The sequence below is a fragment of the Gopherus flavomarginatus genome, chromosome 10 (genome assembly GCF_025201925.1).
Source record: "Gopherus flavomarginatus isolate rGopFla2 chromosome 10, rGopFla2.mat.asm, whole genome shotgun sequence".
Classification (NCBI taxonomy): domain Eukaryota; kingdom Metazoa; phylum Chordata; order Testudines; family Testudinidae; genus Gopherus; species Gopherus flavomarginatus.
Window position 1 is genome coordinate 48,260,761 of NC_066626.1, and position 18,171 is coordinate 48,278,931.

General features: G+C 40.7%; 1 protein-coding gene across 6 annotated transcripts in view; it reads left to right on the forward strand.

The window, feature by feature from the left end:
* KCNH7 (potassium voltage-gated channel subfamily H member 7) overlaps positions 1-18,171 on the forward strand; it is a 326,344-nt gene that overhangs the window by 185,743 nt on the left and 122,430 nt on the right. For all 6 annotated transcript variants that reach the window (XM_050917200.1, XM_050917201.1, XM_050917202.1 and 3 more), the window contains exon 3: positions 3,700-3,855. In XM_050917200.1, coding sequence (XP_050773157.1) covers positions 3,700-3,855 — 156 coding nt within the window. The remainder of the gene's footprint in view (positions 1-3,699; positions 3,856-18,171) is intronic.

Sequence of the window (18,171 nt, forward strand, 5' to 3'; positions counted from 1 at the left end):
TAATGCTGGATTTCTAACATCAAATTAATTTCCACAGCAGCATATGGGCCTGGATCCTCATTGAAAACAATAGAGTTTCTGCCACTGATTTCAATAAAATGTCAGACACTCATGATTTTGACTTAAATTCAGTAATAAGCAGAAGGAGATACTCAGCTATTGTTTCTAAACATGGAATTCATACTGCCAAGGAAATTTCCAACTTTTCTCCAGCATCTCTCAATCTACTCATATAGCATCCATCACAGTAATAATTTTAACTATATATACTTAGAGTTGTTTTCAATGATAAAGTAAATGTTTATATTTCATGACAATTCTTGAATAATATCCTTTAAAAAGCTGAAAGTGAAGCTTTGGTCTTTCAGCACACTAATCTAATTTCAAATACCACTTGGATATTTAATCAATTTGTTAATAAAGTTGTAATTTTAATAATTATTCTGATTACACAACTTCTGCTTTCTCAGTGGCTATGGATAAGAATTGCAAATTCCAGAAACTTCATTAAAATGTGTATTGCTTATCAGAGGCATTTCCTACTTTCAGAATGTTTCAATAAAGAGAACAAACACGGAAATCATGCTGAGTGCCATGACAAGTAACTGAATGACTAAGAATACAAATATTGGATAATATTGTTTGTAAACAAGTTACTTATTACTTCCTTCATTACTGTCAGCTTCATTAGAGCATCAGCTACTTTATTCCCCAACCATGTATTTATCTCTTTACTCTGGTGTTTTATAGTCACAGTTGCATTTTGTCTTATTCTCACATTACTTATTTTCATTTGGATACAAATAATCTAGCTTTTGTGATATTGACATCATAACAAAATGTTATGTAAATGTGAATTATGCTGCTTAGCTGGTACCATAGCCCCTTGTGCTCTGAGGCTGACAGGTCTCATAAACTAGAAGAGGGTTGATTTGATGAGGTGGCTCTGGAAGCAAGGCCTTCACTAATGATCAGCAAACTGGGTCTAAATTCTACTTTAAGATTTCCTGCATACTGTAGTAGCCCAGTACAGCAGAATGGAAGTTTTTGGTGATAGTACAATCAATACAATAATCTCTGTCACATTTATTTTGATATTAACTTCAGTTTATTTTAGGCTGTCCCCACATTTCAGTTTTCAATGTGCTGCTAATTTTTATATCGATCACACTTAGTTGCAATTTAGGAGCTGTCACAGGGAAGTTAGAGATTTTGGCAGCTAGATAAATGGCAGAGACAGAGTTTGGTATTCAAAAAAGCTTGAGAGTGCATTGGAATTGTGGGATAGGCATATTACTTTGATGTTTCCACTAAAATGATCATCTGTGAACTATTTAGACATTTAATTTTCCACATGGTTTTCCTTAACTTTCAGAGTAAACTCCCTAGTTAGATAACTGGAGGTAGTTCTCAGAGCTATCTTTCTGGCTGTCTGTAGACTCAGGCAGAGATCATGATGTCGCCTTATATTTGGTTCACATTATAAGGTTTAAACACAACTAAACTGGCAACAAGTGTATATTCCAGTGGAATCATAGACTGCCTTGAAGCAACACCGATATGGTACAGGAAGTAGTGTTAGGGAATTTGTTAACTGGCACACCTTTTCCTTTAAGGTGGAGTGTTGCTGCAGGTGCTCTTAGATGAGATGTAACATGCAGACTCTGATCACTTGTACTCATTAAATACCCCTTGGCACTTCTTAAAAGCCCTGGTGTGATGGACAAATTCTAGCTTGGTTAAATTCTTAAGGCCAAATACTCTGTTGGTGTAAATGATATAGTTCCATCAACTTAATTGGACCTATGTTGATTTACACCAGCTAAGGATCTCTCTCACTTTGTGTTCCTAAATTTCCCCTGCAATTTCCTTTGGCCTCCGTATTATTCAATTTCTGTCATATTCTTGTGCTGTATTTCTCCACAGAGGTGAATCACTACCTATGGTGCACATATCATTTGTACATGTTTGGGAGTGAAATCTTCTCTGTAAATGTGAAATAGCATTAATACTTTGTGCTGTTAGAGATGACAAAAGCTAAACTCCCTTGTGTGCAAAAGGTAGCCTTGAGCATGTGTTTAGTCAGCTCTGCGGGTCACTGTCCACATGCTGAAAAATTCAAAATAACAGGCTATTGCTGGAAAGTAACAATGTCTTTCCAAATGAATCAAGAAATGTCGTCTTAAGTGTTAAAAGTCAATATGTATTTTGGTTAATTAACTGAAAACATAATGGTTATTTCTAGCCTCTCTTTAGACTCTCTGTTTAACCAGTCAATGTTGCAATGCTTGGCCTGCAGCATTTCTATTTATAGCTCTCATGGAACAGTCTTAAATTGCTTATTTTCCGTTTACTAAAGTCATCCTACTTGTTACCATGGAAACTGTGGCAAGTGCCACAGCTTAACTGTTTTATTAAATGGATGGAAGGTACAGCTGCAAAAGTTGGAGGGGCAGCATGTCCATTTTTATCTATAGCTCCAGCTGCCTTAAATACCACATTATAGCAAATGTTACCTTAAATATTAGGGGCCATGTTCCGATTTCAGTTACAATGGTGTAAATCTTGAGTATTTCTTTTTACAGTGGCAATACTTCTGATTTATTGTGGTGGGACCCAGATCAGGATCTGTCCTTAAAAAATTACACTGCCTGTCAAATTTCAGTGATTATTACATTCAACTGGATCAATTACAGATGATGTTCTTGCTCATCTTGGAAAGACGCTTGCTCACAGCTGTATTTGTGTGAAGCTTTTAGGAGAATATTATCTTATTGCTAATCACAGTATTGTTGGAACCACTAATGGAATACCAGGAATCAGAGGGAAGCTAATGGCTTTGTCAAATATCAGTTTTCCAAGGAAAATTATAATGATGAACATAGGACAAAACTTTTAAATCCCTACTAAGGGATATGTATGTAAAAGGACAATGAATTTCAGAACTGCTAAGCAATCATACCTCCTGTTGAATTCAGTTAAGAGTTGTGGTCAGCATCTCTGAAATTCAGGCCTCTTGAATTAGGTCTGTCATCATGGACCTGGGTGCCTGACATCAGTTACTCAAGTTGGAAAGCCTTGGCAATAAAGATTTGGAGATGTGTTTGATGATAGAATGTGGATCACCAATGAGTATGATCAAGTTAAAAACAAAGGACTTGTTTCCATAAACATCATTTTTAATGCAAAATCAAAATGCCATTGTGAAGACCCCAAAATAATAATAGCTATATATTTACACACAAATGTTTAATAAGTGATTCTCTCTATTGTAACCAAACCAAAAAGCTTCAAGAACCCCTGACATTTAGGAAGCGAATGTGACCTTGTGTTCTCCAGTAAGCATTGTGGTTGATGGGGTAGCTTGCTGGTGGCATTTGGTACTGAATACCTCCACAATGTGATGCTGTGTGTTTATGTTCAAAGCATTTCCAATGAATAAAAATCAGGGCACCACAAGAAAGTGGCAACTTACCTGAGAAGTCTTTTGGAACAAGTTCACATGATAAGCTATGAGAAGACACATTTCATCTGTGCCATAAATAGCCTTACTAAAATAAAAAATGCTTCGTGTGTTTGGTGAGCAAAAGAAACAATCTGCAGGATTTTTGATTACTGGAACTATTGGTGAAAGAAAAAAAGACACTATGCAGTTTTCTTTGACTTATATAAACTTCCTTTCTTTTTCTCCCTTCTTAGGGTCCACCTTCATTTGCAACACCCACATAATCCCAGTGAAAAATCAAGAAGGCGTAGCTATGATGTTTATTATTAACTTTGAGTATGTAACAGATGATGAGAATGCTGAGTCTCTCGAGAAGTTCAACCCAATATTGCCAGCCAGACTTGTAAACCGTAAGTGGGGGGCGAGCGGAGGAGGGAAGGGGAGAGAAAGCTATCATATAGCGCTGTTATTTTCATTGCAGAACAGTTTCATCCAAGTTATAATTTCAGATGTTATGACTTAAAAATATATCAATGGAGATAATTGCAAAGAGAATTTGCTACTCTTAACAATACTCACTGCTTGCATAACTGTGGTATAATTTTAACATATATAAATTTTTAGTTACAGGTTTCCACTACAAATATGTCAATTTTGACTTATTGCTAAAATAGTGTATTTCAGTTTTTGACACATTTCAGCGAAAAGTGATAAAAAATATGAACTAAAGTTGAAAAACAAACGCAACCGAAACCACAATGTTATCCCCCAAATATCCTACTTCTTTTAAGAGTTGTTACCTTACCATAAACTAGGCAAATGTAAACTAAACCTCAGGGAACACTTCCTAATTAGACTTGAGTGTGTAATGGAAAAAAAAAGATCCATTCGTATTAGTTCAAATCTTTAAGGGCTTGATTTTGTGCCCAGTGGAGTTGATGGCAACTCACCTGTTGATTTTGGTAGTACAAGGATAAAACCCTACATTAATTTACATTGGCCATTCTCACATGCCTTTTGTGTTTTCATTTGCAAACATTTGAATTTTATGGAAATATTCATGGAAAGTTAATTTAATAGCTGAATGCACAAATATTCCCAGAAATTAAATTTTAAATTTATGTGTACAAATATTCAAATCAGAACTCCTGCATGCTCATCTAACCAGGAGATAAAAACAATCCATAAAGTAAAACATTTTAAAGATGTACATCAAATACATGTGAGAAATCATGAACCACTTGCAGATTGCCTGTGAACACCAAAAAAAAAGGTTAAATTCATCAAATAAAATTATTCATTGGGAATCATTTGCTTATTCCTAACTGTGAGGACTATTAGACTGTGAAATAGCTGTGCAAAGGAGGCAATGGAAGCCCCATTGCTTGACACATTTAAAATCAGACTTCAAGGCAATAGGAGATACACTGTAGAGAGCAAATTTGCTCAGATAGAAAGATGCAACGGATAATCTAATAGGTTTTTAGTCTCTCTGACTCCTAGGAGTCCATGCATATTGTTAGTTCAAACCTTTATAGGCTAATAAATCAGAGTCCCAATCAGTTCCACAGTTAGGGTTCATATATGGCAACTCAATGTATTGCTGAAACAGCACTGGGCTATATGCATAATAACATGTTTTACTTTACAACAGTTTAAATGTATCCTTCTGGCAGAGTATTTCAGCCTGAACCAGCGTTGGATAAATAAGTGTAGTTGCTATTCCTCAGGGAAAGTGTGTTGAGTGACTGAAAAGGAGGGTTCTAGTAAAGCAACAACAAAACTCTCTGTTTTTGCTACTCAACTATTGTATTTCGGAGCGCTCTATGCTCCCCTTTCCAAATGGAAATGCACACAAGAGTACTTGGGGGCAGAGATAGTTTAGTGGTTTGAGCATTAGCCTGCTAAACTTAGGGCTGTGAGTTCAATCCTTGAGGGGGCCCATCTAGGGAACTGGGGTAAAAATCTGTCTGGGGATTGGTCCTGCTTTGAGCAAGGGGTTGGACTAGATGACCTTCTGAGGCCCTTCTACCCCTGATATTCTATGGTCTTCTACTTGAGGAGCCACAGTTCCCCACCATCCTCCTTCAATATCACCAGCCTGGTGCATGCAGATCAGATATCCCTCAGGAAAGATAATAAAGACACAGCAACTCTGAAGCCCTACTTGGTGTTCCCCATTGCCCCCTTGTTATACCCACTCCTTGATCCAGCAATATGGATACTCCACCACAGCAGTGATCCTGCAACCCCTCTGACTAGGGAACACACAATATGTAATAAAGAGTGCTGCTGCTCAGAAGCATAGGCCACCAGTTATACCTTTTCCAGAGTGGAATATGCTACAATAGAATGATTGCTCCCTATTCTTCTCCCTTCTATCAAGGCCATTCCCCTATGAAACTGAGCTAATGGGTGTAGCAGGGATCCAGCAGCTTGGGAGTTGGAGGGAACTTCTCCTCTCCACATAGAAGAGCTAGACAGAAATTTTCCAGTGGAATGTTTCTCTATTGGAAAATCCTGATTCATCAAAAGTGAAATTTCATGAAAAATGAAAATAAAAGTTTTGGTAAGGTCAGAATATTTCATGTCATCCGTTTTAATTTTTCATTTCAAAATGACTTCCTTTTTTCAATTTATATTATAAAATGATATGGAAAACGAAAAAATTGAAATTTAAATGACATATATTGAAATACTTTGAATTCTGTTTGTTACTTTCTGGAGCAGAAGAAATTTTGAAATTGCACAACTTTCCCAAAACAAAAAAAAATCTGGTTCTGGTAGAGCTCTACCGTGTAGCTTTCATGGCCCATTTTCTGCAGAACTTGCATACATTTGCTCACCTTCACTTCATACAGTCATTCCCCGAAGACTTTCCTCTAACCCATTCAGCTCTTACTGACAGATTTCCCAGAGCAGATCTGTGCTAGTACCTGCTCTTAGTGAACCAGAACATGTTCTGGCAGTGAGCATTATTGTCCTCAAAGTCTGGTTGGTCCATTAACACTTGGAAAATTGCCTTTAGCATTACACTTAATGTGATAAAGGGACTTGGAACCTCAGCCCTGTGACTGACAAATAACCTACCCAACTCTTTCTGGATAGAAGGCAAAGAGGGTCCGGAACATCATTGCAAGTGCCCAAGGGAGAGCTCCCCCAGTCTAAGCACAGCATAGGAGTGGCTAAGTGGTCCTATGCTGCTTCCTCACCCCTGCAAACCACAGTGCAGGGAATTAGAGGGACTGTAGTGCACAGCACTATAGCAATTCTGGATTGCTCCTGATTAAAGCTACCTTTGATCCCTCCCCCTAGGCTGTGCCCTCTGTGCTGCACCTCTTGGAAAGCCAGCCCCGAACCTCACCCATTTTCTGCCATGCATTATGTTGTGGTTAAAAAGTACAGAAAGCATGACATAGCTATAGTACCTGCAAGTCATTTCAAATGCAAAAGAGATTTCAATCCCCCTTTGGTGAGATGCACCCTGAAATAATGTGATCCTTAAGATTTGAGGAAGAACGTTTTGTGAGTAATACAATAATTGGATGTAAGTGCACAGAATGGACTAAATTCTTCCCTCTGTTACATTTGTATAACCCTGAAATCAATAGTGCTGCTTGCGTATTATTGTGGAAAGATTATTGTCCATCATTTAAAACTAGCAGAATGCCTATAATGGGGCCTGCTTATAATATTTTGCAAATTTTTTACAATATTTATGAAAAATATTTCCTTTACTCTTCCTCCTTTTAAATACAATCAGTCCAAGCTGTATTTTTCCTTTTTATTTATTTATTTATTTGATATAGTACATTTCAACAGAAGGTTATACTTTTCTAGAAATATTGCCATTAAAATCCCGTCAGAAGGTACAGCAATAGTGATATAAATTATGTCTGCTAGCCTCCAATACTATTCTGCATCCATTTTATGCAGGGTATGGCTTTAGGTGTTTGGAATATTCTTTGCTTTATTATTAGTTTTCAATTGCAATTTTATATTATCAGAATAAAACAGGATGGTTGAATTTTCCCCAGTGTGGCCATAAAGGTAACATTGGTTGGAGGGGGTGGGGAGGGGGTAGAGTGGTAGTAAGAAAAGGAATGTCCTTTCCCTCCCCCCAAGATTTCTGGCCATCAGTTCCTGTTATCTGTCTGTAATACATCAGCATGTATACCTGGAAGTGTTCTGATGCCCCATCTGTAGTCTCATGTACATTCTGTGTGCTTCAGAATGCCAACACCCATTTACCTGAATTGCACTTGTCCCCAGACCCTGCTGCACTGCTGCTGGTGCCACTCCAATCCTGAATTAATAGGAGCCAAATTCATGTGTGGGAAGCCCCAATCTTGTCAATCCTTGTCTTAAAACTGTAACAAAGGGGTAGATTGTGAGGGGACCCCCATCACTGTGAATCAAGGGGGCCATCCCTCGCTGGTCTGATTGTCATGTATACCCTCACAGCCTCCAAAGGGCAGATCCCAGACTCACCACACTCCTGTAAAATAATGGTTCACCCTAGCCTCCTTGATCCATCTTTGACCTCCTCAAGATTATTACCACCGATTGCCCCTCCCAGTGTATAACCATCAATTCCAAAACCCTTCCAAAAGAGTCCCTACAGGACCCAGGTACTAGTTTGCTGATTCAAAAAGCTCCAAAAAATGCTACCAGAAAAGTTGTCTGAACAATCCCACCTCTTGTCGACAATGACATAAGGGCTCTAGGATCCACACCAGATCCCTAAGCATATTAACAGTGATGAGGCGACATGCATCCTCCTTAGGGTCATTGCTTCTAAACCACTCCACTGGAAACCTCCGAACTAAAAGCCTGCTACAAGGATCTGGGTAACCTTTCAGCCTACTGACAAACTCAAGGGCCAAAAGGAGAGTGGAAATAGTAGATGGCACCATTTGCCAGGTTACTAACAAAACCATGTAGTGCAGCAACCATTCCTTTATAATGGGCCATACTGTCGACAGGCCCTCCCATTCCTGAAATTGCACAAAATCACTAACATTTCTCTCATAGCTCTGCAATGTTCATGGAGCCACCGATCTTTGTGCTATAGTGACAGCCGACATCTGCCAAGGTTCCACAGTGCTAGCAGCATCCATTCAGGTTCCTTGCTGGCTCCTGGTGCCAGCTCGTGAAATCTGTCCATCTGACAATGAGACAATGCATCTGCTATGCCAGTGTCAACTCCAGGCACATGTCTGGGAGAGAAACAGATGTTAAAGCCTACACATTGTAGTACAAATGCCCTCACCAGACTCATAACACTGTGTGATCTGAAGGATCACTGCCATGATATCACACCAGAAACACAGCCTTTTATTAGCAAACTCCATTCCCCAAATGACCACTGCAATCAAAATGGGGGAAAAATCCAGAAATGTTATATCCTGCACTACCCATTTTTTAATCCAGGTAGAGGGCTATTGCTGGGTGTGCCACCTGCCTTGGTAAAATGCCTCAAAACCTATACTTCCCAAATCATCCAAATGGAGCTCTAAGTCAACCTCAGGCATCCATTCCTCCCTCTACAATCCATTAAAATGGCTCAGCACCCCTCCCCTTCTCCCTCCCTCGCCCCCAATCATCCTTCATCTCTCTAGTAAGTCTTATAAAATGGTGAGGTTGAGTTATGCCTCTGGTGACCTCTGCAAGCCAGGAACAGAATGCCCATCCCCAGTGCTACCACTCAGCAGGCAAAAATAAGATGCCCAACAATAGATTGTCGCTCAGAGAGTGGAACTTTTCCTCTTTTAATCAAGTCCTGTAGTTCCTGAAGCTTCTTCTGAGGGAGTCACCATATACCCACCAGTGTGTCTAGCTCAATCCCCAGATAGGTCAGTTTAAGGTTCATCCGTTTTTAACTCTACTAGGACTATCTTCAATCTTTCAGCCAGGGCCTGAAAGGTGTCTTATCAGGCTAACACACTGGTCTGAATTCGCCCTGCCTGTGATCAATAAGTCATCTAAGTAATGCACTGCCTGCCATAAACCAGTTTCCCACATCACTGCCCGGTGAAGCACTGTGTTAAATTTCTCAAATGCTGAACAGGATATTGTGCATCCTGCTGGCAAAGCGTTGTCATAATAAAATTGTTCTTTGAAAAAGAAATACAAAAGGTTGAAGTCAGAAGGATGCACTGGCAGCAGTCAAAATGCAGACTGAATATCACACTTGCCCATCAGTGCCCCTCGACCACAAGACCTAACCAGGCACCTAGCCTCATCAGAGGAGGAACAGCACATAAGAACAAAATATTGAGTCTATACCATTGTTAGATGAGCTATCTTGTGGATATGACAGGTGGTAAATTAAGCGATATTCACCCAGCACTTTCTTAGGGAGCAAGCCTAGGCAAGAAGCCAGCCAGTTCTATAGAGATATGTGATTGAATGACCCTGATGCCCTATTCTTTTTTAATTCTTCTGTAATATTTTTCTATACAGTATGACCCATTCCCACAAAGGACTTCAAACTTTTGTACATCATATGATTTCTTTCCCCCTAACAGAGTTCCCAAACCCCACTGTTAACCCAAATATGCCCCATTTGTCTTGCCAAAATACTATCAAAGGAGCACCATTAACACTTCCAGCATAACTGGACATGGTGCTCTTGTCCAGCCCACCACTTTCAGCTTACCCCCCATCCCCTTCCTGTGCCTTTGCCCCCATACCCTGCTTCCACCCGCATGGGTCTGCAGGCGGCACCTGACTTAACTACCATTCTCTTTCCCCACTGTGGTCTTCCCTGATTGCTGTGGCTGTGTGGACTCCCAAGCACATTTCACAAGCATGCTTAAATTTGTGAATGCTACAAAAGCACCTGCTTTCATTAAATGCCCAGCAAATATCAGTACAAGCCTCAGGCCTCTGGCAGGCTTGATGCAGAATGAACAGGCCACTGTCAGTGTGGAAACCAGGCCCCCATGGTGTCATCCACTCTAACCACAGTGTACAATGTTGTATTTCCCACCAGATTCCAGTTTTTGCTGCTGCCCTCAAGCTAAACAGCGAAACCAAGCCATGCCCCCAAACATACTATATGCCCGCCTGGTTGTATTTGAACAATGCTGGGCTTCTGTCTGGGTAAGCCTCTGCATTAACACTTGCATAGATCAGGAGGACAGCTTCCCAGTTTTCCCATATTCTAGCTTCCCTTGGACATCTCAATTGCCTGCTTGCTTTCCCCAGCTTACGCTCTGTCAGTACATCCCTGTGCAACAGTAATAATATGTCAACATAGTCACCTCTCTAAAAATGTATCTTTAGTGGTATTGAGGAGAAGAACTCCCATCGGAGGTCAGCCACCCCATTCACGATTGACCATTGGGGCACCCTCAATGCCTTATTGCCTTCAGCCACTCCTGGGGTGGCAATTCTACCCCATGAGTTTACATTCCGTATCAGTGGGTGAGATGTAGGGTGCTCATAAATCCCTCCATCAAGGGCTCGTACCCCCTCGTGAGGAGGCTGCCCCACCTGACTATCACCTGTCTCCCAAACTCAAGCTCATGCTGGGTTTCCATTATTACCACTTCTGGTCCCTTCACCCAGGGAAGCTCTCTGCTGCTGCAACAACTGAAAGTTAGTTTGCAACAGCTGTGTAATGCCATTAGCTTCTGTAGAAGGTGTGTGTACCCAAGACATCCCAGACACAGCTCCATTCCTGACCCCAGATCCCTGTGTAGCCTTTTGGCTAGTTCCACTACCCCATCCTCTCCTGCCCCTCCCCATAGTTCCCCCAAGATGAAAAGTGGGCAAGTTCCCTGAACCCTACTGAGGTCCACCCTATAGAGACCCGATGCAGCATTGGATGGAAGGGACTCACTTTCAAACCTTGCCTCTACAGCCTCCATCTGGCACTGGTCACACTCACCCCAGCCAGCTGTGTCACTCCCATTGCAATCCAATTGTTCAAATTGCAGGGGACTGGACTCGATGACCTCTCGAGGTCCCTTCCAGTCCTAGAGTCTATGAATCTATGAAATGTCCTAGCTCTGGACAACCCCCTGCACTTTGTAAGCATTGTAGTGCAATGGCAACAATTCTGAAAGTAACTACCTTGATGCCTCCAACGAAGTGGGTATTCACTCACACAGGGCCGGCGCTTCCATTTAGGCGACCTAGGTGGTCGCCTAGGGCACTAGGATTTGGGAGGGCGGCATTTTGCCTGCGGCTGCAATTCGGCGGCGGGGGATCCTTACGCGCTCTGGATCGGCTGCGGCAATTCTGCGGCGGGTCCTTCACTCGCTCTGGGACCCGCCGCCGAAGTGCCCCGAAGACTGGGAGCGCGGAAGGACCTCCGCCTAGGGAGCCAAAAACCCTGGCGCTGCTCCTGCACTCACAAAAGCTCATGCTCCAATAAGTCTGTTAGTCTATAAGGTGCCGCAGGACTCTTTGCTACCTTGATTGCTTTTCCTCATTCTCTTGGCTCTGCCACCGCCAAACACAGCTATTTCACCACTGGGTGTGTGTGCTTCCCAGGAGCCATGCCATTTGGTAAACTGACAGACCACCCTGGGATTCACCAGCCCTGGTCCTGGGTTCAGCCCCTTACCCATGTGGTGAGGATCCCACCCCCAGTCTTCCACCTAGATCCCCACCCCATCCCGAGCTGGGTTTGGAACTCCCACCCCCATCTGTTCTAATACACCTGCTATGGCTAGCTGGAAGGAGGAGCATCTCCCCTTTCTCCAGTTCTCCTCAGTCTACTATGGAACTGCACCAATGGGTTTGAAACTCCCTCCCCTTCCTCTTCTGCTACTAAACAACCACCTCTGTATCTGTGGGCTGGAACTGAGGGCTCTTCCCTCACTTCTCCCTGGTCCTCTACAGCTGCCAGTTGAGTTTGAAACTCCATCCTCCTCCTTTCTGTTACCAAATGCCTGTGGGCTATTCTAAGGGGCAAAAATGTGGGAGGAAAGATTACTTTAACCATCTTTATGTTCCCACAATCCTGGATGCAGCCAGGGACTAGATATACACATGGCTGCTCTAATTAATGCCTGGATGCTCACAGTCTCAGTGGCAATTCTGGCAGCCAGAGATTGCCAGAGCATAGGGTTGCCCAGCTGTGACCCACTTTCCTTTGACCACACCTGCAACATGGTTGGGCCTAGGAGGTGTAGAAACCGCTACACCAACCAAGAATTCCCCCTAAACAGAAAGAATTCTTAGGAACCAGGTAGGTCCATGTGCTGAAGCTGCACAAAGCCACCAGATGGATGTGGTGGATGAGAACAGGCACAGAGCTGAAGAAAAGAAAACCTGGGACCTTAAAATTTAGAAGAAACAGATGAGGAAGGAGTAGGAGAAAAGAAGGTAAAGAGCAAAGAAAACTAAATAAGGGAGAAGACTAAGAAAGAGAATGAAAAGCATAATGAAATAGGACTATAATCAATGATATTGCCTTGTTCATTTTGGATACTCTTAAGCTCTTTCCTATTAGTTAAAGTGGTAGGCCATTTCTCAATACAAATACCTAATTTAAAGTTCAGTCATGCCCAAACATTGGAAGTGCACAGCAAATTCTCTGAGAGCAAGCTATTTTTTCAACAAATAACCCTACATAGAAGGTATAGCACCAGACACAAACCGATGAGTTATGTTAATTGGAACACACAAGAAATATACATTAATGGGAAACTGGGTGCGTGGGGGAATAGATAGGATTAATATTTACTAGAGAGAAGTACGAGAATCTTAAGAGGCTCCTTTTAAGTGTAAGTTTCCTTAAACTGAATTTTCTTGTATTAGAATGTCTTTTTATATGCACAAGAAAATATAGATGGCCCAGTCAGACTGCAGGAAGGCAGAGCTAATAAGTGAATGGGAAACAAAGGGAACACAGTTCTTTGCCAGGTCCCAGGAAAAAAGACAATTCATCCATACTGTCACTCATCCTCTGATGCCTAAGTAAGACTTGCCATAAAATACATCAAATGCAATTTTGGAAATTCCTTCCCTTTACCTGAAAGCAATTATACTCCCAACTGCCTCCAATAGCTTTGTAGGTGATTGGTGTAAACTATGCTGCCACCAAATGTTAAAACATCTAAACAGTATTTTGTCTGTACCTTCTAAGGTTCTCTTAACACAGTGTTGCACACAGTTGAGATCTAATATATTAAAAGAAAAATACACTGTTTTCTGCTGTGGAGACTGTACATTGCATTCAGGTACTCCGCTACAAAGAAAACAGGATCTGTAAGATCTTCAACTTTTATGAAAGATCCATTGAAGGCACTCTGCACACTGCAGGATTGAGCCCAGATTGTCTATCCTATTGTGATTAGATAGAAAAATTAAAGTTTTACAGAATATATGTTGGCAGATGTTTCATAATAGATTGCTAGCTTATTGCGGGAAGGACCCTCTCTTTGTTTTGTATCTGTATAATAGTTAGCACAATTGGACCCTAATCGTGACTGGGGGCTAGAGTAATAAAACAATAAAATAAAATAAAATAAAATAATAATAATTGATTATTAATAATAAAAATAATAAAATGGGTGGACTGAGGTTAGATGAACATAGCTCAGTCTTTTAAAAGGATTGTCCTCAGAAGCATAACAACATAAGACTGGCCCTACTGGGTCAGACCAAAGGTCCATCTAGCCCAGTATCCTGTCTTCTGACAGTGGCCAGTTCCAGGTGCCCCAGAGGAAATGAACAGAACAAATAATCATCAAGTGATCCAGCCCCTGTCACTCATTCCCAGCTTCTGGCAGACAGAGCCTAGGGACACCATTCCTGTCCATCCTGGCTAATAGCCATTGATGGATCTATCTTCCATGAATTTATCTAGTTCTTTTTTGAACCCTGTTATGGTCTTGGCATTCACAACATCCTCTGGCAAGGAGTTCCACAGGTTGACTGTGCATTGTGTGAAGACATACTTCCTTTTATTTGTTTTAAACCTGATGCCTATTAATTTCATTTGGTGACCTCTAGTTCTTGTGTTATGAGAAGTAGTAAACAACACTTCCTTATCTACTTTCTTTACACCAGTCATGATTTTATAGACCTCAATCATATCACCCCTTAGCCATCTCTTTTCTAAGCTGAAAAGTTCCAGTCTTATTAATCTATCCTCATATGGAAGCCATTCCCTACCTCAAATAATTTTTGTTGCCCTTTTCTGAACCTTTTTCAATTCCAATATATCTTTTTTGAGATGGGGTGACCACATCTGCACACAGTAATCAAAGTGTGGGTGTATCATGGATTTATATAGAGACAACATGATATTTTCTGTCCTATTATCTATCCCTTTCTTAATCATTCCCAGCATTCTGTTTGCTTTTTTGACTGGTGCTGCACATAGAGTGGATGTTTTCAGAGAACTATCCAGAGTGACTCCAAGATCTCTTTCTTGAGTGGTAACAGCTAATTTAGACCCCCAATGTGCATTACTTTGCATTTATCAACATTAAATTTCATCTGCAATTTTGTTGCCCACTCGCCCAGTTTTGAGAGATTCTTTTGTATCTCTTTGCAGTCTGCCTGGGTCTTAACTATCTCTAGTAATTTTTTATCATCTGCAGATTTTGCCATCTCACTGTTTACTCCTTTTTCCAGATCATTTATGAATATGTTGACTAGGACTGGTCCCAGAACAGACCCCTGGGGGACACCACTATTTGCCTCTCTCCATTCTGAAAACTGACCATTTAGCATGTGGCAGTCAATAGCTTCTAGCACATATGCAGGAACAAATTCAGCAACCAGCATTGTGAGAAATAAGGATACTAGCAGCACAATAGCAGTGAAAGAATCCTTTCAACTTAGTATGTTTTCTTTATTTGTCCTTGTAAAGACTCATCACCAGTTCCCTTTGTTAGAATGACCAGTGGTTATACTGTGGGCATGTTGAATTTTGGAACCTTACATGTACCATATTAGTACATAACTTGCACTGTTTTGCAGATGGGCACTGTAGTGGGACATTCTCCACTCTGTTGTCTATAAGACTACTTGTGTTTTCTACCAAGTTTTTTGTTCAAGAACGCCTGTACACTAATAAATCAAGGCAGCCTTTGTTTGTATATAATTCTTTCCGGCTGTGCAAACGTTTAACTCATACAGTTTTGCTTCTTAACCTTCTAATCAGCTTAGACAACTCACTGCTGTATACTTCAGAGATGAGGAAGTTTTTTTCTCCAAACACTTATTATACTGCTGGGTGTAACCCTCTTTTGTGGGGGGTCCTTCTCTTTTGAAATATGTATATATCTTCAATCTTAGAGAAACAATCTGAATTTTCTCTAGGCGGTCTGCTCAATCATTCCTTTTATTAACCTTTACAGAAGCTGATTTCTAGATCTAGAAATATTTTTACCCAGTTTTGTTTCCGAGGCTTGTTTTTGGGAGCTTCTCTTTTCCTGTGGATTTTTGTTAGTTAATTTTAAGTTTAATTTTGTCCTTTAATGTTATCATTCCAGAAATGTTGGGGGCTATGGAAAAAAACACTTAGTAATCTTTCTATGCCTCACTACTTTCTCCATGTCTAAAATGGATAATAATAAATAAATAATAATAATAAATAATTAATAACTACTGGTGGGGCCTAAAAATATTTGTAAAGCATTTTAAGATGCTAAGATCAAAGGAAAATCCATTTAGTTGGAAGGCTATATGGACACTCAAATCAGGATACACCTGGCTTATATTAATTTAGTTTAAGTCAAGTAGGAATTTAAAATGACTAGGGACAACTTTAAGCTAACCAGAATAAACTCATCTTAATCTGAAGTAAGAGTATGTACACAAAGTTTTGTGCTGGCTTAATTAAATCAGTTTAAAAACCAATTTAAGTTACACCAGTGCAACGGTTGTGTCTAAATAAGATCTTAAAAAAGCATGTATTGGAAAATAATTTTTGGGGCCTAATTCTGTGCTGACTTACACCCCATGTAAATCAGAGTTGAATTTTCCCTAAACATCTAAAATTCATTTAAAACATGTTATTTGGGTAGCCACAATCATTGCAAAACACAGTCTTTGGATAGGTTATTACCTACCACAGACCCCACCTACTCACCCACTTGACAGGAATCTTATACAGGAAATCAAAGGGGTCAGTGACATGATTTATAGCCCAGTCCTGGCTTCTGCTCAGTTCTTCACATTTGAGGCATGCTGGATGTCTGTGAAGCTGCAGCAGTCTAATAACCATAAAAGATCAAAATCAAAAGTGACACAGAATGGGCATATAGAAGATATACAGCCAACAGGATGTCATAGATCTGAAGATACCAACTGTGATATGAAGAACCCAGGTATAACTTTTCTACTCAAAGTCAGTGTTTTGGGGGCACCGCTATATGCACACATACAGTAAGATAATTAAAACCTCCTGCTGCTATCGTTCTGGGTTCTCCTCACAAGTTGCATCTTATAGCTCATTGTTTTTTAAAGCTGTGAAGTCATTGTGTAAAGCAGGTCTGGCCAACCTGAGCCTGAAAATGAGACAGAATTTACCAATGAACATTGCCAAAGAGCCACAGTAATATGTTAGCAGGCCCCCATTTGCTACCGTCCTCCAGCCCCTAGTGCCTCCTGCCCACTGGCAACCCCACCAATCAACGCCTCCCCCTCTCCCCAGGCCTCCCACCCGCCACAATCAGCTGTTTGGCAGTGTGCAGGAGGCTCTGGTGGGGAAGAGGGAGGAGCGAGGGCATGGCAGGCTTCGAAGAAGAGGCAGGAGTCTTGGGGGAAGGGGTGGAGTGGTGGCAGGACCTGAGGCAGAGCAGGGGGTTGAGCAGTGAGCACCCCACACCACACTGGAAAGTTAGCATCTGTAGCTCCAGCCTCGGAGTCAGCACCTATACAAAGAGCCGCATATTAACCTCTGAAGAGCTGCATGCAGCTCTGGAGCCACAGATTGGCCACAGCTGATGTAAAGATTAAGGAGTTAGACTGAACTTTTGCTTTTGATAATACCTATACCAGACACTTCTAAGACAGACAAAAACAAAAACAAAAAAGTATTCCAGTTTTCCACTTATTGATGCAAGTTTCTACAGATACTAATAGCACAATCCCTCTAAAATCCTCTGCTTATGGAACCAAATAATTTGCAATACAGAATGTCTATGTTATAAGACAGATGTTTATAGTGTTCTTCAATGGAGCTGAAAACCAGGCAGCTACAGCTTTAGGTTAGAGATGAAAAGCTACTGTAGTAATATAAAGCCTTTCAGCAAGAGTGCATTCCTTTAAATAAAACAACCCACAACCCATTCCATTACTCAGGTGAATTTAATGTAATGTTGCACTATTCCATGCAACTAACATTTGCTATCAACATGGTTTTGTAGTGGAGTTTAAATCTGAGAGATAAAAGCAAGTCAGTGTACTTTGAGCCAATTGGATGTAAGCCCAGTGCAACAGTCCTTACTCAGACAACGTTCCAGTCAGAGTTAGCAGCTTCTAAAAGACTGCAAAATCTTGGCAATATGAAAGAAACAGCAAAATCGTCTGTTTGAAGGATTCATTTTTTCAGACTCTGTTAGGTTCCCAATCTGCTTGCATCTGAAAATTGAAACAAAATGTCAATATTTGCTAAAAGTGAAGTACAGTTTGCTACATTATTTTTCTTGTTTTTAATTTTTATTTGTATAAATTGGGGAGACCTTACATTGTTAAAGTCCTGATTAAAAAAAACTTTTATTTAATGGTGTTTCTAAGTTTCCTAATTTTAA